This window comes from Parasteatoda tepidariorum, chromosome 7 (assembly GCF_043381705.1).
Source record: "Parasteatoda tepidariorum isolate YZ-2023 chromosome 7, CAS_Ptep_4.0, whole genome shotgun sequence".
NCBI lineage: Eukaryota > Metazoa > Arthropoda > Arachnida > Araneae > Theridiidae > Parasteatoda > Parasteatoda tepidariorum.
Window position 1 is genome coordinate 63,485,465 of NC_092210.1, and position 23,566 is coordinate 63,509,030.

At 27.0% G+C, this 23,566-nt stretch overlaps 1 protein-coding gene across 1 annotated transcript; it reads right to left on the minus strand.

The window, feature by feature from the left end:
• Positions 1-9,949: 9,949 nt before the first annotated feature.
• LOC107446460 (signal peptidase complex catalytic subunit SEC11 homolog C twr) lies at positions 9,950-23,350 on the minus strand. Its single transcript, XM_016061127.4, has 6 exons — positions 22,905-23,350; positions 19,394-19,503; positions 17,192-17,341; positions 14,608-14,727; positions 11,742-11,799; positions 9,950-11,659 (listed from the first exon to the last, which is right to left on the minus strand). Exons 1-6 carry the CDS (start codon positions 22,947-22,949, stop codon positions 11,609-11,611), a joined length of 534 nt encoding a protein of 177 aa, XP_015916613.1. The 5' UTR covers positions 22,950-23,350; the 3' UTR covers positions 9,950-11,608.
• Positions 23,351-23,566: the final 216 nt, after the last annotated feature.

The following is a 23,566-nucleotide window of genomic DNA, read 5'->3' on the forward strand; positions in this document are numbered from 1 at the left end:
TTAATTTTTTTAAGGATTATTTCAATTTAAATATGTTAAGTACTAAGAAAAGGGGTGTGTTTTCTGTTAAAATGTTATTCATTTGATGTATTTTTCTATTGAAAAATTTGTAGATAAATGTTAATTTTAAAAGGAAGGATTTAAAAACAAAAATATGATATTTACGTTAAATTCAAATAAATTACCTTGCTTAAACAATGCAGTTTTGAAAATATTACTATGCAGTTTTCAACACATAACTATGCAGTCTTCAATATTTTGCTATGCATATTTTGCATCAAGAGCTGATACTCAAAAACTAATTTGAATAATGTGTTATTAATAATGCATTAAATAATTTTAACTTTAATTGCTATAATTATATGAATTATATCATGCAGTTTTCAATATATTACTATGCATATTTTACATCAAGAGCTGATACTCAAAAATTAATTTGAATAATGTGTTATTAATAACGTGGTAAGTTTTTTTAACTTAAGTTATATAAATTATCAAAATTTTTATTATCACAAAATAAAAATTCTTGTTCTAGGTAGTAAAATAAAAGTTAATGGTTCTGAAAAATTATGAAAATGAACTTTAATAGTTTTTTATTATTATCGTATATCTTTTGATACTGTATAAAGATATTAATTTCAGTTTAATAAAGTACTCCAGTTGTTAAAAAGCACTTTTTATTTAAAGGTGTGCATGCGTATATTAACTATCACATTATTCTGTTAATATCAGTATTGTATCTGTGATATTCATCTTAGTACTTTCTAGTACGAATCACTATTCAATGGCTGGAAGCCATATTTTAGACTGTAATCCTAAATCAAGATTTTTAATACTAACTTCTTGTATTCATGTGTAATATTAAAAGTTCTGTTGTATTTTAATTCACTTAGTTGCATAAATCCTGAATCAGAGATCTCAATATGAATGGTGTTTTCAACACGAAATTAAGAATTAACAAATGCTTGCAATCTTATGTGTGTGATGTGATATTCTGAAAAATCTTATATTCTTCTAAATAAAACGAATCAGTAAATTAAAAGATGAATATAAATTTCTAGTGGATATTAAAAAATAAGAGATGTTGCTTAATTTAGATTTTTTAAAAATTGCTGTATTTACTTACCTGATTTGGTTCTATTCCAGCACTTGTTAATATGTATGTTAATTCATTCATTGTTAATTTCAGTTTTGTAAAAATAAGACTTAACATGGAAAAATGTACAACAATCAACATATTGTGCCAAAAATGGCAAATTGTGCCAAAAATGGCAATGAAAAAGAATAAATATAATGAACCTGACATATCTAGAACATATGTCAATGCCTTCTTATTTAGAAAACACCATCCATACATATGTGTTAATTCTGCTATTAATAATATGACCTAACTAATAACTTTTTCTAATTTCTCCTAAATTGTTGACACCTAAATCCTATATAACTGCAATCCTTTTCATATACAAAATGAAATTGGTGTATATTTAAGAAAATCTTTTAAAATTCTTAATTAAGATAAATTATGTGGTAAAAATTATAAAAGTAAGCAAATTAATGATTTTCAATTGGTGTAAGGTCAGCTGTTGAAAATGTAATATTTGTAGTATCGCAAGGCTAAATCAAGTGTGAATAATTTAGTCTCCTGATTTAGTTGAACCATTTTTTGTACTAAGTTTAAAAATAAATAGCTTTGTAAATTTTAAGTAACTCAAGAATTAATTTAAAGAAACTACCTCTTGTAAATTCTTCAGCCACTGTTTTCTGTGTTGTGTATATAATGGAGTTTATAATTGTTAAATAATTAATTGTGAATCTCTTTTTGGAATTATTCCTTTCTCAATGGGTTATATGCATCCCATGTATTTGATTGCAACAGCTGTTGAAAATTTAATTTTATGTCTGTTTTTGTATCACTAATGAAATTTGCTGAATATCTGGGTTTGAGCAACTTGCTCTCGTTATGAAATTCTATTAATTTGAATGTAAGTTCTTGCCTTCTAACTTTTACTTTTTTTTAAACTGAAGAAAAAAACATATACTTTTTTTTTTTGGTGTTTAAAATTGTAGAACATTTGTGTGAAAGTTTTTATTCTTTCTCATTCAAGAATATTTGGTTTGTTTAGGCAATTGCTCCATGCTTGCACATTTTTTATAAATATAAAAAAATGCTTGGATTTTTATAATTACTAGTTAGAAGAAAAAAATTTTGTTAGCAGAAATGATATACCATATATATTTCTGTCACATCTGATACCTATTGCTCAATTAAGATGTCTTCTATGATGTTATTGCAAAAAATATATACTATTTATATGTATCTATTTTCACCTGTAGTTTCTTTTAATTTCTATTTCAAATTACATTGGTTGTAATTAAAGTATAAATATTCTACTTATGAAACATTTAATATACATGAAAAGATTACTTTTACAGTATATTAAAAACAAAAATAGCTCTTGCATAATAAATCATGACTTTAAAAAAGAAACAAATTATTGACACTTAGAAATAAATGAGTTTATATTGATTTCAATCTATAGATAGCGAATGTTAGAAAAATATTTTGGGTTGATGTTACTTCTAAATGCAAGTCAATGACTAATTTACTGCTCAACTGTTGGAGACCTAGAATATTTCTTGTTAATGAATTACTTTGCACAGTTATTTCATAAAAGTGTTCTTAAAAAGTCAGTAAACTTGTTACTCGAGCTGAATTTGAAATTTTAATTTGCGACTGCGTAACTGAGTGATACTATTTGTCCTTGTTTTGTAATATTTCCCATTATACCAATAAGTTAATATAATAGTTGAATTTATTTTCAAAAATTTTATCAGCAAAATGTTAATTGACTATAACTTACTTTTCCCCCTCAAAGTTGTGTAGATTGCATATTAGCACACAAGCCATTTTAAGGAGATCATGCTCTATAGAATATCAGAATTAATAAGGTTCAATTGTAACTACATATATTTAAAAAAAAAAAAAATCTTAAATCATATAAACAACCTTCAGTTCCCTCTCCATTATACAACTGTGTTTCGTAAATTTTCTACAAGTTGATGATTTAGAGTTACTGATTATAACAAAAATTATATTGAATGATTTATGTAACATATTAACAATCACAGTAATAAAAAAGGAACGAAAATTTTTAATCATAGAGTTTTTTAAAGCAAGTAAAAATTGTCTAACAATAATATTTGTGAGTTAAATTTGAATTGTGAATAAACAAAAGAAAATCAGAAATTATTAAATAATTATATAATAAATTATCTAATTTTAATAAAAAATTTAAAATAATAGTTTACGCCTAAAACATTGTTTTCATAGTCGTTAAATTATTATCTTGAAAGTATATGAATTGGGGACAGAAAAAATGGTATAAAATAAGATAAGTTCAAAAAAGGAAATTGTTCAGGTGAAAAAACTTAAAACATTATTAAACTTCTTTTATACTTAGTCAATAATTTGAAATGTAGGTGCGGGGTGTTTAGTGTTTAATTATGTATACATTGATATATATATATATATATTAGCTTGCTTAAAAATGTTCCATTCAAGTAAAAATTGTATAGTTTTTTTTGCGCATCTTACCATTTTCAAAACTCCCCTCATTGCTTCATACCAGCCAGATCTTTCTTCTACTTTTTTTTAACTATTACTATTAAAGTTGCCTCTTAAAGCATTCTCCTGTTTAGTTTGACAGTCTGTTATGTATATAAAAATTTTTAAAAAAATTTATTTTTTCATTTTTAGTCCTCGATTATTTAAATTGGGTCTAGTCTGGAGAGGAGTAACCAGTCAACCAGAGGCCCATAGAAATTTTTTTTAGTCCTCGACTATTTAATGTTTACAAGGTCTGAATATCTGAACAAATATATGAAGTTGGTGGCAGGACACAATCTTTTAAGTGAATTATAATAATAATAAAAAGTCATTAACATCAATCCAAGATGAATCATAATAATAATAAAAAGTCATTAACATCAATCCAAGACAAATTATAATAATAATAAAAAGTCATTAACATCAATCCAAGATGAATTATAATAATAATAAAAAGTCATTAACATCAATCCAAGACAAATTATAATAATAATAAAAAGTCATTAACATCAATCCAAGACTATTTTCAATGCCAACAGAAAAAACTGAGTTGGTTTTAAAACTACTTTACCAAGCTTGTCTCTTCTATAGAGTTGTCCCAATTAGTTTACAATTAAACAAAAAGAACCGCACGTCCTGCAGTTATGAGTCTGAGGTTACATCTTGTATGAGACACTTTTGCTTATTTTTTTAGATATGGAATGTAAAATTAATGAATCCCTTTAAAAAATAAAAGATATGATTCTACTAAAAAAATAAAATATTTTATTAGAGATAATAGTTTAAGAGCTAACTATTTTTCTTCTTTACCCTTGAGATCTCGGATTTACTAACAATTATATTTTATGTTGTTTTTTTTTAAATGAGTGTTTTGTATAATTTTTATTTATGCAGAAAACTATTGTTTTATAAAATGCATTTGTTATTCTTTCAATGCTGATTCTATATATTTAAAAATTGTTTTCACTGTATGCTTTATTTTTCCTATGCTGAGCAATAACTCATTTGTTATTTCTTCATATATATATGTGTGTGTGCACTATATTTAGTATATCTTACGATGTTGGCCAAATATGTAATTTGTCTTATAGAAAATCTGAAATATGTTTTTTTGTCTGATATATATGTATATACATATATATATATAAATGTGTGTGTCTCTATGTTTCTCTTAAAGCATCCTATAGATGTAGGTCAGCTTTGCTGTTTTTTACTAACTATAGATTTATATTTGATATTTAATCATCTGTTTGATTTTTTCCCTCTTAATTCAATCAACTTGAGTACCATGACCTATTTTTATAACAGTTTTTAGAAATTTCCTAAACTTTTAATGTGAATCAAACTTTGTATATAACTGTTGAAAATATGTGAAAATTACTTGTAAAATATATTACACAAAAGCAGATCTTTATTTCAATAATTATTTAACATTCACTTGATTCATACTTAGTGTTTTTAGTTGGGCAATTTTTAAACTCTCAGGATAATTCGCTCGAGAGTGCCATCAAGTATCAACTTCATTGATGGTAAAATAATGTATCAATCATAGAATTGTTATATATACTGCTTAATAGTCTGTATCAATTGTTTACATTACTGAATTTTGTTTTATATGAATGCTGCTTTCCAATGATTATGGTTTTGTAATTTTTTCTCAATCACTGATGTATTAGTAATTTTTTCTATAACAATTTTTGTTTTATCTTAGGTATGTTATTTTAGTGATTCAGATTTATTTTGATAAAATTGTTATTATAATCTAAAATTAATCATTGTAAATATTGTAATTTAAATTATAAGGCACAAAATGTGTGTATATATAGACCTGGAATAATCAGGTTTTGCAGTTAACATATTTGAATGCTGTTGTTGAAGTTGATAGCTTGCTTAGAATAAGGACTGTTTAAGGATTTCGAATATTATTTATTTTAACACCAATGGTACTGAAAAAAAAAACATTAACAAAATGCAGCATTTTAGTATTTAAAAAAATGACAAAAATACATAATTTCCAAATTATAAAAAAATATTTTCCCCAACAAACTTTGTCTTTACGCACAAATTCTATTATAATAATATTTATGAAAAATTGCACTAGATATAGTGTATTAAGCAAATTATTTATTGTTTAATGCACTAAAAAAATATTCTGTTTCTCACCACTTAAACAATAAATATAGTTTAATTCATTGAAAGTCAAATTATTGATACTTCTGTTTTAAAAAATCAGCTATATTGGGTTTTTTTCCCTTAAAACTCTTTTATTTTATTTATTTGCTTTACATTTTATGAAAACTACTTCGTATTATGTATTATAAATTAAATAACATATAATTTTAGAAATAGCATGATGTTGTGGTATATTTAATCATCAAAATATTGAAGTTTAACAGTATGCTGCATGAAGCAATATATTTTATGTTAATAATATTTAAATTACAACGAAAAAACTAGAAAAAGAGCAATAAAATTTACCTATGCATATAACACTTACATCATTATGAAAGTGCTGTGATTTGTCTAGGAAGTTGATTATGTATCTAAAGTCTTAGTTATGTTGTAGTAATAATTTTATTGATTTAATTAAAGCAAATCAGAATTGTACAAAGTGATATGTGTATGATGTTTCGATTGGGGGGGAAATGTATTCTGTTATACGGATTCATTAAATTTGTCCCTTACATTATTTTTTAATGTAATTAATCTTGATGGTTTCTCTTTTTTTTGTGAAAAGCAATAAATAAATATGGAGCACTAATTCCCATTATACATTCTGTTATTCTTATAAGAATAGTGTGTGTATTATTTTAAGAGAAGTTAGGCAATAAATAGTGAAATTTCATGCTATTTAAAAATAAAAAAAAATAGTAATTGCAATAGTATTGTACGAAAATGAATAATCTGAATTCTACTATTTTTATACACATGTTACTTAGTACAAAAAAACATTACTATGTTTAATATATTTCATTATAAAAGAGCATTTAATACAGAAATATATTTAGGAAAAGCCACAATCTGTTATGATAGCTACTACCTCATTCCTGTTAAATCATGCCCACTTATTAATATTTTAGCTGAATTTCTTTCACGAATTTTTATCCTAAAATTAGTCAGCCACTTTTGTAATGTAATAATAAAAGAGTACTAAAGGAATGCAATAAAAAATAAATGAATAAATTTAAAAAGAAAAAAAAAAAAAACTTTTTATATCTTTTCTCTCCAGTAAAAAGTTACATGAAAGCAGGATTTCATGCTGAAACTTCTGTGTGTTATATACTATCGAAGACCTTGTTTAAAGCTTCAATACAGATGGTGCTATTTGTACCTTATGCAACCATGTTTGTAGGGTTTCTAAAAAGTTTGCTTTCTGATTTCTTTTTGTACTGACTTTCCAGCACTTAAAGTGCTTGACTTCCTGTAAAAGAACTATTATCTGCTATTGAAAAATAAGATCATTGTTAAAAGTTCTTTAAAATTATTTTTTCCCTTTCATTTGGGGACTAACCTGTTATAAAAGTAGCTAAAAGCTTAGTTACTTTCTTAAAAGCACCAATTTTTAAAAAAATAATGATTTTTCTATAAAATATTTTTGTAGTTAATTGCTCTTTACATAATTCAATTGTTGAAAAAAAAAAAAAAAGAAGTTTTATGTCATTATTTATATTCTTGAGGCATTTAAAATATTTTATTACAAGATTTTAGTTCCATTGAAATTCGGTCCAGTTTTTATATTAGTTGAATTAGAATAGATATATTTTAATGATGGAAAACAAAGATTGAATATTCTTTATAATTTAAAGTTCATTTTAAAAATATTTCAATCTTGAACTCAGTATTAGCAGTCCATGTGCCAATACTAATTGTTTCAATTGAAAATCGTATACTGGATTTGTGTATAAAATGTGGTCACTGAGAAAATTTTCATTAACTCTTATTTTAATATTTAATGTGTTTTGTTTAGGTTTTTTTTTTTGGAACTATGAGTTTATTAACTATCATAAACAATCATTTTGTCGAACTTATATATTTACCTGTAATAAAAAATATTTTCTATATGTTGAGAGTTGTTTATTAATGTGAAAAATGCTGTAAAGACAGCTATTATTTAATAACTTGTATGATTGTGTCAACTTGATGCCATTAATAAAATAATGTAGTTTTTGTAATACTTCAAAAGAAACATTAACTTACTTTAAGAAAGAACTTTTAAGTTAGAAATATAACAGTTTAAAATATGAGTTGATTCTTTGTGACCACATATTGGTAAATAAAAAAAATTTAAGTCTTCCACAGTGAACAAAAATTAACTGTGCCAAACATCCAGTTGAAGCTTTTATGTTAATTTGTTTTTAAACTATAATTATACACTCAATATTTCTCAAATTATCATCAAAGTAATAAATTTATTAAATAAAAATTCTATTATCTACCAGTTTTGTCTTGTAATATTTGACAGATTGCACCAATATTTTTTCATGTACATATCAATAAGCTATGAAGAAATAAAATTTTTGGTGTTACATTTATTGTCTTGTGTTATTTTATTGTTCTGTAACTATAATAATGTATACAGTCAGACCTCAATATAAGGTCACTTTTCCAAAGTCTCGGCTCACTGAATAGGAATTCTTTTTACAGATTGTCGAATATATGGTCAAGTTTTAAAAATCGTTATCGCATAAGGTCATTTTTATCTGAGGTGAGGGGAGCTCTCTTCTAACAAAAGCTTATTTAACTTCCTCACAAGGCAATTACCCCTCTCGAGTTTTAGGAAAATGTTGCAACTAACGAACAAGCTACAATTTCTGAAATTGTTTCACAAGTTGTAGACGGTGAGGACAATGACAGTGATCCTGAGACTAATCTGTAACCCAAGTGGAAGCCTTCAATGCAATAAATGCCATGCGAAATTTTTTTACAAACCATGAGGGAGCTAAGGAATATTTTGAGAAGTTGCAAAATCCGGAAAGCATTGTTCGAAAAATGAAACCAAAAACGAGTCAGACTTGCATAAATGATTATTTTAAATAAGGTAAGATGTAATGTACATATGAATGCTTTGAGGAAATTTGTAAACAGCTTTATTTTGAATTAAAAAATTTAACTTTCTTTAATTCTTTACTAATTTTGTTCAAATTTATTGACTTAAATATTTAATTTATGGCAGATCATTTTCGTTTGTATTACCATTTTTAAAAAATCATAATGTGTACTTTTACGTGCTTAGTTACGAACTGCTAATGAATCGGTTAAAAGGTCACCTCGTTTATAAGGTCACTTTTGCGATGTCCTTTAGGGCAGTGTTCCCCAACCCCCGGTCCGTGGATCAAATGGTACCGGGCCGAAAATATCTGTGTTCCATTAAATTTTATTTATTTGAAAAAAAGGGGCCCCCGAAGGTAGTGACATAATTTTTAAATGTTTGTAATGTATCATTGTCTCCGATTACCCCCAGATGGAACTGTCTCATTGCAAAGAAAGAAGCTCAGGGTTCTCATTGATTTAAAGTTCTAGTAAGTTAAAATGTTAAATCACTTTCTATTTATTTTTTGGTGTTACTGTATTTTATTTTGAAGGCATGTTCAAAATCAATTAAATTAAAATTAATAAATCAGAAATATAAACAATCAATTCCCCCTCTCTTGATTCTTGTATGTTACGTAAAATCGGGATCAAAATGTTTTTTACTCAGTTAACACAAATATTTAAATGAGAATATAACTGCCTAATAACGACGTAAACAACATTTATTGTTAGCAATTTGAAAATTTTCAGTTTTTATATAAAACTCACTCTTTAAAATTTAAGAATATGCAATAATGTAATGAATTAAATATGTGTAACTTCCCTAAATTACAGCATTTACAGTTTGTAATTTGCATTAAATATACGCATGTTTATATTTCAATGAATTAGGTAAATAAATGTTCACATTAACTTTTATTGACACCATATTTATTATAAATATTGTAATTAACTACATAAAATATTTAAGTTATTGGTTATACTCTCACAGTTTTCATGCTTTTAAATAAAAAGAAAAAAAAGATTTTCCTTATAGTCCCTATTTTATAAACTTTAACACAAAAATTTTTTCTATAACATTTTTGACCAAAAAGAAAAAACAAAAGGAATGCCATTAAATTTTAAAAAGAGAGTTAAGATTAAATATACATGTTTGTTGTGATGTTCATATGTATGAAAAATGTCAGTTATAGCATTGTAGTTGTCAGTTTAGATTGCACGTAAATTGAAGTCTTACGGTATAAGCATGCGTCAATAAAAATTAAATGGATGTACAATAAACATAAATGAATACATTAAATGAAGACAAAATAACTGAAAAGTTTTTTTATTTATGTAGAAAAGTACGGTAATACCAAGATTTTCAAAACCTTTTAAGTTATAATTACTGATATGAAAGTACAGAACAAAATTTTTTTCTATAACATTTTTGACCAAAAAGAAAAAGAGATAAATGCATAAAGGAATGCCATCAAGTTTTAAAAAGAGAGTTCAGATTAAATTTGCTTAAGAATTTCTGACTTAGAAAATGTAACAGAAAAAATATTTTCTAAATTTTTTCACAATAAGCTTGCATGAAAATGAGTTACAAAAAAGTTTATTGGATATCGTTAACATGTGATTAACTTTAAACTATTACTTTTATTATGATTATTATATTTAAAAAATATATATTCCGATGTAATCTTTGTATGTTGAGAGTTTCATTGTTTTTATATTGCAAATTTAAACTGATTTATTTCTCAACAGAAATTATAAACAACAAATATTATTCCAAAATATAAAAGCACTAAAAACAAAAGGGAAAAAATATTAAAGAAGTAAAAATTAAAATTTGGAACAGTTGGTGATTGTTCTGTATTTTACATAAAGCTTTTTTTAAAAAAAAAAATAAAGTTCAGAACAATAAATAAATTTGTTTCTAAAGCAATATCAATTCACTGAAACACTCACACTGAGCACTTAGGATATTAAGGAATCATAATTTTTCTTAAGTAAGCTAGTTTTGGCCCTTCACTTAGTAAGAGCCTTAAAAATAAAATAAAAAGTTAAACCAATATTAGTTTTATTTTTAATACACTAGGAACAACGACTGAACCATTATATATTATAAAACTTTGCTTGATGACCTGGATAAGTTACAAAAGATTAATACATTATCTGAATTCAACAAGATAAAGATTATTTATTTAGGATAGACATATCTTAATTGTATGTAGTGCATTTAATTATTTTATTCAATTGGGGATTAATTTACAATTGTGCGTGCATGATGCAATAAATTTTTTAACAATATAAAGAGAAAATAGATTTGCTTTATCCAAGTCAAGATACAAATTTGAATCATATATCCATTATAAAACCAACAGTCCACCACAAAACAAACAAAATTACAAATAATAAGCATTATATATCAGATTTCTCGTAAACAAAGATGCTGAAATTCACAATTTAAAGAATTTGTGTGGAACTTTCAAAAGAAAGTATAGAAAAGAAACACCTTATTATCGTTTTATTTAACAGCAAGAAATAATAACTTGATATATAAAAAAATTTCAAATAAAATTTAAAATATCAGCAGTCCACATAAGCTCAAATATAAATGGAAGTAAATCTGGATTATTACAGATTAAAATAGCACACATTGACAAAGAAAAAAAAATTGTTTCATCCTCCTTTAAGTTTCTTTGCACTTTAACTTTGTTCGAAAAAAATATATAATGTTTTGAATATATTTGTTTTGAAATTGTCATGCTTTGAAATTTGTGATCAATTAACATTTGAGACAATATTCTTCGAATTAAAATAAACTTTTGAACAAACATTTTCAAATGAATTAAATAAATTTATAATAATACTTGGGAAGAAAAGTTCTGGTTATAGATGAAGTGATCTACATAGTAGCATCACATGACAAAAATGATCCTGATGGTAAACAATGATCCATCGTTTTTTTAAAAAATTGTTTTTTCAGTCTCGATGAATAAGTACAAATAATCCAAGGCATCCTAAAACCGCATACTGCAAAAGAGAAGGAAAAAAATGAGAAACAGTGTCCAACTGATTTCTACGGATAAATCGATTAAGCAAATTTGTTACTTACTTTAAATTTAGGATAATCATTCATAAGTATAGTTACTATACCAACATATGGTACAAATCTGGAATGAAAAAAAACAATAAATTTATTTAAATTAAGTATCTTCAAAGCAGCTAACAGAAAAAATCACTTTTTTAAATAAAAAATATAGTGAAAAAGAGCAAGCAAATTAATAAAAATATAAATTGCACTCAAAATTGACAAAGACAATGAAACTTAATGAATAGAAATTTAAAGGACAAAAAAAAAATATTTTTTTTTGCTTATGTTTTGGTTCTATAGCAAGTATAATTTTGCATAATTCAGAACTGTCCTTATAAACCTAAGTTTTCTGACCAAATTAGTCATTTTAGTTTTTTCCCATAGTTTCTATTATACAAAGCAATCAAAGAAGTATTATAAGTTTAAAGTAGCAATAGAAGAAAATCGGTATTAATTGCTCTCTGGTGGATTTCTGCAAAATAATCATTAATTTCCTAACTGAAATTTCTTTAAATAAAACAAATCTTTTAATACCTATACCCTGACCTGATCTTAATTCATATTCTAAATTTAAGATTTGAGTTTTAAATAGGTTTTGTGTAACTAAAGCAAAAATGTAGATTAGTTCTCAGTTATTAGATTCTGCAGATTGTGAAAACGCAACATCATAGTAAGATAAAAACAAAGTATCAGCGCACACAATCCAAAAATATCTGCAAGCTCATAATATTTTTGATAATAGAGTAATTTTATTAAATATATGAAATCAGTTACTATTTGATATTTTCATTTATATTTGACAATATATATATATATATGCAGATTAATATTAATCGTTAAACATAGAACTACATTCATATAAAGTAATTATCATATTTAGTAATATTAGTAATTTCGCTCCAAACGAAATTACATTAAATAATTTCCTACTGTCACTACAATCGTTTATTTTTGTTGTAAAGCAATAGTTGAATTGAGTTGTAAACAATCAGCTGGTTGTAGGCTCGACCGCTAATGATGGGATTGCTAAGCTTTGGACTAAAGTAGCAGTTATATCTTTTCTCTTTAGGAGCAGCATACATACAACTAATTACTGACTTTCTTCAACCTTGCACTTGATACTTTTTTTTATATCACAATAAATATTAAAAAAGTATCTGCAAAATTGGAGAATCAGCGCTAATGTATCTGCGTACGGTGTGAGCGTGTGTGTCTATATTACATAACTATGTGCAACATCATTCACTGGTCAAAAATTTACTAAACAATTTGAACTGATATGAATATTAAAATTATAAAGCTTCATATTCCTTCCCCTTTTGCTACCATCCCTAAGAAAACAGAAAACTGGATTGCATTAAACAACTTTTGATTTAATGATTGAATTTTAATGGTTTAAGACATATATCACCATATTGAATGAAATAACTAGTTTTATTCTAGTTAAATCAAAATTAAAACAGCATGTTTCATTAATATAGTTCATGCTATACAGAATTATTTATAAATTAAATGGAAAAATTATTTCTTGATGGTTTAAATCACATAAAAGCTATATAATATATATATANTATATATATATATATATATTACAGGCCATTAAAATTGCACCACCAGCAAAGAAATGCAAATAACAGAATGATATTTATTGGGCACATACATTATAGTTGGAAGAACAAGTGATTAAATTTTCAGGATATTTAGAAGTATAGATCCTGAGGAATCAGTACTCAGAGCAGCCTCACACTGCCAGCGATAGCAGCAGTTAATCTCCAGAGCATCGAGTCAAACAGAGAGTGGATAGCATGGACGGGTACAGCATTCCATGGAGCTTCAACATCATGCCACAATTCATCGACGAGTGGTGGCTGGCCAGTCGTTCGGCAACCGTTGACCAGACGTTTTCAATTGGTGAGAGATCAGGAGAACATGCTGGCCAGGGCAACAGACGAGCATGTTCTGTATCAAGGAAGGTCAGGACAGTGCGGGCAACATGCGGTCGTGCATTGTTCAAAGTGCCGGCAATGCGAACAACTAGTGATCGAGACGTGTATCCAATAGCACCCCATACCATTACTTCAGGTGATGGGCCAGTATGATGATGCCGAATGCAAGCTGCCAATGGGCGTTCTCCACAATGTGGCCATCTTGATGCTGTATACAGAATCTGGATTGACATCATGACATTCCCACGCCCAGGTTCGTCGTTGATCACACTATTGGAGGCGCTCCTGCTTGAGATGCAGCGTTAAGGGTAGTCGAAGCCATGGCCATTGTGCTGACAGCCCATGCTACTGCAAATGTCGTCAAACTGTTCATGCAGACACTTGCTGTCTTGCAAGTGACCCCATTTGTTGACTCAGGGTTTGTGAGGTAGCTGTATGAACCCTTAAGGCCATGAGGATAACACGTCTGTCTTCTCGGCTGTTAGTGACGATTAGATCCTGTAACAGCGTTCCTTATGACCGTCATAAACCCATCGATTCTATATTCTGCTAACAGTCAGGAGATATCGACCAACGCGAGCAGCAATACTACAGTACAATAAACAGCAATCCCGGTAGGCCACAATTCGATCTTGATCAAACTCTGTACTGATAGAATGAATGCACTGATAAGCTAATCATTTGCATACCACAACATGCTTTATCTGTCCTGCGAATTTCACATTCACGTTTGTGGTGTGTTTTCAAGCACAAAATGACTTAAATGATCCTTAATTATTTCAGTTATTATTTTTAATTTAAAAAAAAAGGCACAATATAATATCGTCCTATTTCCTTAAGTTGTAGGAGATGAAAATTGCAAAAAATTAAAATTTTATCTTGGTAATTCAATTCTATGAACCTTATTATTAAAAAAAAGTTAATTTATAATGAATTTTTACCCTCTTGCACGTCCAACAATATCTTTCTTTTCCAACCATAGCTGTCCAGGTGCATACAGTCCTCTGTCATCAACGGAGTTATTATCACCTTTAGTTAATATTTTTACAGTGCCATTATTCCTGCAAATAAAATTGAAATGAAACCAATGTAAAATGAAAAGCAAGTTATTTATAACTAACAAAAAATTAATATACTTTCATAATAAATGTCAGCTTTCGAATAATACATCGCTTACTCTTTATCAAAAAAAACAAAGAAAAACAATCTAAAATTGGGTGCAACAAATATTTTTGTCTCCATTTCTCATTCATTTGGGACTATACAAATATTTATTCCTTATGCAAAATATTTTATGGAAAAAATAAATACTAAACTAAAAATAATAAATTTTTTGAATACTTTCAAAATACTTTAAAAAATATACAATACTGAGCTACAACAAGTCTAGTGCTATAGTCAATTAGTTAAATTCTTCCCAAACATGTAATTGGATCAAATTTTTGTCAATCAATGAATCCCTTTTTTGTTATCTGTCCTACGTCAAATTTTGAGTTGCCATTTACCTCTCCTGACATGAAAACTAATTTTTCATACTATTTTTCGTCAAATTATTCATAACGTAAGAAAAAGCTTTTGGTCACTTTTGCAATAGTTATCAAAAACTATTAAGCAGTAGTCTTAATATCAAAGAATATATAAAGGAAAAATTCTAGCTTTTCAAATACAGAAAAAACTGCTCAGTGCAGAGTGCCATACCAGAAAAAGAAACTTAAAAGGAGAACATGCTCAGATTTATCAAATCAATCGGGGAATCAAAGAAACACAATCAAATACCGAATTTACCATATTGCACTACAAAAGTTAACACTGAATCGCAAGTCTAGTGCTATAGTCATTAATTAAATTTTCCCTCATCACATGCACAGTAACAAAAATATTGCAATAAGTACTAAGATTCAGCACATGCACATAAGAAACAACGTTTAGATTTCTCTATAAAATTAATTTTTAATATTTTTCTCAATAAATTGCTAAATAAATAACTACCTTAATAGCATGTAATTTATCCATAGTTAAATATGCATTTGTTTTTTGATACAAAATAAAATTACAGTGGAACTAAATTACAGTTTTGCACTCTCCGCTTCGTACGTTATCCCGCTTCCTACGTCATCATTAGCTTGTCCGTGAAAATTGCCAATATATAACGTCAATGTTGAATAATGCCGGATTTTACAGCACCCTTTTTAAGAAAATCTTGCTTTGTACGTTTTTCTAACAGATCAAAATATTTTTTTCTCTTCAAAGTTTGTAATTTTATTTTGATGAGACTTGTTTATTATTATAATTATTATTTTACATTCTTTCTATTCTATCGGATTGTCCCTTTGTCTATGAGAGATTATTTCTTTCTTGAGTCAATATCAAAAGCATGGTGGGATAGGTACAAATCGAGCATGACAGGAAGTGATTACTCAAATCAGCACCAATTTCCATTTTATATTGTATTAAAAATAGCAGGATTTTATTGACTTGATTCAATTTTATTTAAGCAATTTTTTTTAATCTTCTTTTACAGGAAAAAATTTGTGAAGCAACAAATTTTTTATAAATAAAAAAAATTTCATAGCAAGTTTTTTTTTAAATTTTTTTTTCATCTAAAGCTTTTCTAGGGCTGCCTAAATTTTCTCGGAATCTCATTGGTTTAATCAGTCATATTCTGCACCACTTTGTTGCTGTTGCTTATCTTCATGTGGCCTGACTAAGTCAGACCAGATCTGTAGACCAATTGACCTGGATGAAATCGAAGACCAAAAGAGGAGTAGAGTAGATGTCTTCCCAGAGAAGACCAAGACAGTCCAGGATATGATTGGCGGAAGCCCAGTGTAAATGTCCTTTAGGGCAGGGGGGGTAGGTTTTAGTTCCTTCAGAAAATAATAAACCTTTTAGATGGCCGGTAGCAAGGCGGGAGAGGGTGGTGCAGACTCTCCTTTCAAAGGGAAGAGTCAAAGAAACTCCAGGCTCATTTCCTTTGTACCAATGGTGGGTGGGGGGAATCAGCCAGTCCCTGAGAAGCTGGGATTTCTTCAGGGAGTAAAGTTCAAGATCAGAAGAGGTAGGGTGTGGTTGCTGGTAGTTGTTACATATTATTATTAGAGAATATTACATAAATAAAGAAATAACCAAATTTTATAAAATTAAGATAATCAAAACACGTCAAAAATTTTTGCTGGCACACAATTATAATTTTGGAATACTTTCATCTCAAATGATAAGGCCTATTGAGTCCAAGTAAATTTATTATAACACAGTCAACAAATATACAATTATAAACTGAAATTATTAAATTTTATCACTGAGTTGACAAACACATTAAAAATTGAAATGATTACCACTTTGTTTAATTTTACAGTAAACAAATTCATTCATGAAAGTTTTAGGGCAATTTGGTCTACTGTAGCACTCAGAGAAATTATTAATATTAAATTATTACAATTAAAAAAAAGCAATTCCACGTTTAAAAAATATATAAAATATGTACAATAAATATTTTTAAAAATAACAATAGTAAAAAATGAATACTTTTCATGAACTTTAAGGACTCTATGAACAATTGGTATATCACGTCCTTCAACTTTGAAGACAACTATATCCCCAACACGAACTGGATCATCTCTATGATTGGTCAGAAATAATAGATCCCCTCTGTGAAAAGCAGGCTCCATACTTCCACTACAATAATACAGTGTAAATTAATATATATTTATCGCATACATAAAAAACTGTTATTTATTTCTAAATAAATGGATTAATCACGAATGAAGCTTTTAAACTATAAAATCAAGATAAAATATAATTAAGTTTCAGTCGGAAAATTTGCAAATCACATAAAAGTGAACATTATGACACTAGTTAAATCATGTTATTTATTATCTTTTATTTATTAATTTTTTTTCAATATTAAACTGAATTTGAAAAAAGTTTAAATATGTATTTAAGTCTTTATCACATTACCTTATAGAGAAGCACTTGAATATAAATACAGGTGAAAACTCAGTTATTTAAACCAAATTACAAATGAAACCACTTAGTATTGCATACATTTAAGGTATTCACTACGTGCCATAGTAAGTTTTTCAAAGACAAAAAAATAAAAGAGAAAATTTTTTTTATAATTTTTCAGGTTACTAATAGTAATAAAGAGTACATAACCAAGTTATAAGCATATATAAGTTTAACAACATTATTCAGGTAACAAGCAAATATGTATAATATGCACAAATATGCAAACGTCATTCGCAAAAAATTTGTCAACATCGACTAAAATTTTTTAATATTTAAAAAAAGAAGAAAAAAAAAAGAAAAATTCCTCTACTCAAACATGCAGGTCAATCCGGCAGAGATTGATACAAGAATTTTTTTACCTGCTTTGCATAGCAGTGAGTGCCATAGCAAATTTTTCATTAAAGACAAAAATGTGGAAGAAAAAATTAGTTGTAATTACTAGGGTTACTGTAATAAAGAGTACATAACCAAGTAATAAGCACATAAGAACTTAACAACATTATTAAGATAACAAGCAAATATGTATAACATACCTACACAAAAAAGTAAATGCTGTTCCGAGAAAATTTGTCAATATCACGTAATTTTTTTTTATATAATTAAAGAAAGAAAAAGAAAAAATCAAAATTTCCTTATTCAAACGTGCAGAGATTAATAAGATAATATTTTTCTGCTTAACACAGTGGCACGTTTTCCACAATTATGTCATTAGATTTCACTTTCAGGCATACTGATATTAGGAATGAGTTTTTTCTAAATGTTTTTTTTTTTCAATTTAATAAAAAAAAAGACTTTTTCTAAGAATGTACATTTTTGTCAAATTCCCGACTAAAAAAGAATTGTTTTTACACTTTTTCCTACCTATGGAAACACGATTTGAAAGAAAATTAAAATAATTTAAAATCACGCATTGCAATTCACGTTGTTATGATTTTACAATCACACATCGTGAATCACATTTAAGCAATTTAAGATCGTGGATTGAGTTTCCTATTATTATTATTTTTTAATCAAATACCGAATTTTATATTCACTTGATTTACAAAACCAGTATTATGATTCATATTCAACACATAAACATTTTACAAGGCAACTTGTATTCCACTCGATTTTAAAATCAAACATGAATATTCATATTAATGCTATTTTAAAATCAAAAATTTATATTCATATTTAAAGGATTTTAAAACTAATAATAGAGATTCCTATTCACATCATTTAATAATCACACATTGAGATTCATATAGTACATGTGATTTAAATAAATAATAGCTTGCATTGATATTTTTATTAAAACGTTGATAACATTTCATGGATAAATCCTTCCAGCATAAACTTTGTTTTTGCTTAAATTTCAGGTATTCTTTTATTATTATTATTATATAAAAAGTGCTTTTTGACAGAACATTTTCGGATTTCTATTTTAAGTTTTTTTTGGTTTTTACCAAACTAATCCCTAAGATATAAATCAATATAGAGTTTTATAAAAATTAAAACATTTTTAAAAAAAATATAACTATCTCACAGAAATTAATTGAAATTGCTTGTTTTTTAACCGAAATTTCATGTTTGCAGACAGTTTTGCACTCTCTAAGTCAGACAACAAGGTTATAATAAACGCATAAAATAATGACTCACTTTTATATCAGAAGTTTAAATAATATGAAAGAATTTTTGTAAAACCAAATACAGAGCAATTTTTTTAAAAAAGAAAATTACCTTAAAACAACAACAATTGGACTTTCACTTCCAGTTACAACCATTAAACCTTTCCAAATCATTAAAGCAGAAGATACTATCATGCCAAAATTCAAAAATTGATAAAGCAGCTGAAAACACAAACAAAATTAAAAATTAATATGACCATCACTCTTTACATAAAAAGCTATGAAATCTTAGTATTTTGATAGAAAAATACATCAAATACTATGCAATATTCACCAATAATATGTAAAAATCAAAATTTCAAAAACTAATTTAACAAGAAATTTTTAGTATACCTATCAATTATATATAAGTATATAAATTATTTGTAAAAAGAATATTTTGTTCGAAAACCAGAAAAAATTAAATACTCAATGTAACAGTTTAATAACAGGAACAGTAAGATAAAAAAAAAAAGTATCAGCCCACACAATCCATAAGTATCTGCAAGCTCATAATATTTTTTGAGTACAAAAAGAATTTAATTACATTACAGAAACGACAAAGAATATTTAATGTATTTATTTATTCCCGACAAAAAGAAGAAGAAAAAAAGATCGAAAAATCTCATGGATTTAAGATGAAATCAGCAAAAATAAAGTTAAGCAAAAAGTGATTAATCAAGTTCAAAATTCAACATTGTATTATAAGTATATTGCGTGTTTTAAAAACCATGCAAAATTCCGAAGCAATTACGACAGAAAAAGCAATCGAGAAACATAGATTTACAATAGAATCTAGATAATTGTAATTGAACTCGTCGAAAAGTGATGACTCAAATATGCAATTAAAAATTTTTGACATTTTTTATCTTTAAAAAAAAACATTTTTTTTAATGTGTTCAGAAGCTTTTGTGAGCCGCACATTAACAAATGGCGAGCTGTGAATGGCCCCCAGGTTGCAAGTAGACGCTAAATTTTATTAATCAATACGTCTTTTCATGACATTACTGCACCAAAAAAATGACACAGACTAAAATTAAAATTGTCTGCCAAAGATGATGCACCTTTTACAACAATTTTGAAATAAATGGAGGTAACCTCTAAGAACGACTATTTTACTGTGGAACGGAGAGACACTCCCGGCAGGTTTCATTGTGTTATAACATAGTATTTTTCATAAATTAATATTCTAATTTTATGTAATCTACAAAAATTTAACTATGTCAGAGCATTTTACAAAAAAAAAAAAAAAAAATTTTGATGTTCAGCTCATTTTACATAGAACTCCATTGGCTATTCATTATTTTTGAAAATTTAGGTACATTTGTTGCAGGATTTACTAGGATTTCTCCAAAATTTACATTTTTCCTGATTTTTTTTCTCCTAAAATCAGTCTCAGACAATTTCAGATTTTCCTGACCAAGTCAAATTATTATTTGATAAGATAGATCTATTAAAACAAAATATATAGAGAGTATATATAGAGCTACTAAAAATAAATTTATTTAAAATTCATTCCAAGAGATAATAATAAAAAAATTAGTTGTACTAAATAGTTTACTATACATTTGATTTGTGGGTTAATGCTTTACAGATATACTGAGAGCATGGATTTAAGCAGTTAAAAATATTTTTAATACCCCGCAACCAATTCCTTTGCGACCTTTTTTTTTTTTTACATGCAGAGTAAATTTAAGTAAAACATAATAGTAAATAAAAAGGCCATAAAACAAAATTTTTTAGATTAATAAACACATGTTTTATTAAAAACTGACAGATATGTGATACAAAATTGTCAAATTGCAATGTATATTATATAGTATCAGGGGTGATTGTGAGCCCAAGTCAAAATTGCAGAAAATTTGAGTAAAAAAAAAAAAAAAAAAAACAATTTAAATTGAAAAATTAGAAAAAAATTTAAACAAGTTTTTTTTTTCCTTCCTCTCAATATTTCTTAGTTTACCTAAAATATTTTTAAAATTTTATACATATCTATACCATTTACACATACCTATGATGACCTGGAGAAATAATTAAAATTTACAAATATGTCTTTCTTTCTTGAGTTTATGATTAGGTATAATAACTATTTACTGTTAAAAAATCAGTGGCCTGTCTAGGTTTTCCTGAGAGGTACCTATTTTGTGAAAATTTAGACATAATTTGTGAAAATTAAAAATTATATTAAAAAATCAACACAAAATTATGATAAAAATATGGATTTATCGTTTCTTACAAGACACAAAATAAAATTTTAAGAAAAAGTATTTTGAGAAACTACCGTTTTCCCTAAAGTTATATTTTTAAATAATATTACAAGCATAAAATAAACTGTGTTTTTAAATTCCACCTTTGAATATTTGATTTCCGGAAATTTCCGTGATCTATGATTTTTTTAAGCGTCCGGACCTTCGATCTCCGGAAACTTCCTGATCACTGTTAGCGAAAAATCCGGATTTTTTTCCGGAGCACAATCAGCCCTGTAGTATCTTATAATTTTGTTTTATATCTTGGAAGAAGCAAGCTGTAATGTAGTAAATAATTTTCACACTTGAAACCCAAGATTTTGAGAATAGTTTTGCAACAAGATCACAAATACTATGCAACACCGTGTCAAAATCACAAACTTTAAATGTTTGAGTGGAACAAGATTCATATTCACAATTAGACTAATGTTAAAAGTTTCAAATCTAAAAAAAAATTCCAACTGGTTAATACCTACAAAATGATTCTTCTTTTTTTTTAATTTCTTAGCTGGTTTTACCTAGGCTAAATTTAAATCATTGATGATTTATAAAATTCTTTACATTTGATAGATAAATTTTAAGGAGCTTTTTGATGTTATTAATTCTTAAAGGAGACATAGATCCACTGCATACTAAGCCAATGATCAAAACTATCTCAAATAAATTTGACAATTTATGGCCAAATTCAAATATATACGTGATAAATAAATGTTAATAGTTATACTTAATTAACTATGCTTGAAAAAAATTTATCAAATTTTAAATAAGCATAATATAGGAGTTATAGAACCATGGCTTAAAAATACATAAATATAGGTACAACATGGATTATTTGTTAAGTAAACAATTCACCATTGACAATTTAACGGTCCTTACGAAATATCCTGCAAAGATAAGATGGCAATACAAGTAGGTCAACTTCTATAACTACAAATTCCCAACTAATTCTTATAGTACTGCAGAACACATTCTGGCTGAACGAGTTTAAAAGTTTAAAAGAAATGAAAATCAATACATATTAATTAGAAGCAACAAAAAAAAAAGATAAGAAGTTTAAATAAATATAATATCACAATTTTCAATTTCGTATCCCGAATGCAATAAAAATACAACACTATAAAGAAAATTGACATTTCAAGATTGAAATAACAAACATTAATTTCATATCTAACTTTTGTCTGATGATAAACAACTTTTAAAAGGAAAAATGCGAACAGGCAATTAAAGACACAAATATAGAAAATCAATTAAAAGTAAGAGGCTACATATCATTTTCAGATCTTGATGAAATCCAACATAATAGAATTAATAAATGTAACAAATTATTCAAATTCTTACTTGGCGCTTATTCATGCGCTTAAGATCATCTAAACATTCTAGCATCTTGATTGAATAAAATATCTTTTTACTATAATAAGATTAAGTACACCGTATGCACAGAATATAACTTAATATTCCAGTTGCTAGTTGCTTGCTGTAAACAGAAACAACACGTCAACTTCACCGGCAAAAGTTAAGTTGTAATTCACCTCACTTGTAAACAAGGGAAATCAGAGCAGCAGAGATAAATGATGATTTTGCGTTAATGCGCTCACAACGTGCAGTTGTCGCACGGCCACACTTTCAACCGCAGTCCAGAAAAAATGGAAGGTGGTTGGTGAGTCTTTTGCTGAAAGTACTGAATAATAATATGTTTCATCAATCTGGCTATTGGTAGTGCGCCACCACATTAGTGAGAATGGTTTATTTTCACTGTATCAGTTACTAGTGAATTCGCGAAAGATGTAGGGGGCGTTGTTATTTGAGATGAATTCCTGCTAGCAAAACAACAGGATCATCAGTTGTAAGCCTCCTATACTATCAGGGGCTCTAACCAGTTGCACTGGAGATCTCTTCAGTGTAGCATGGTAATGTTCCTTCTTTATTGGCTTATTAAATTTAAAAAAAGAAAAATGTGTGATATTCTTTCGTATGCAAGGGAAAACAAATGGATTATCTTT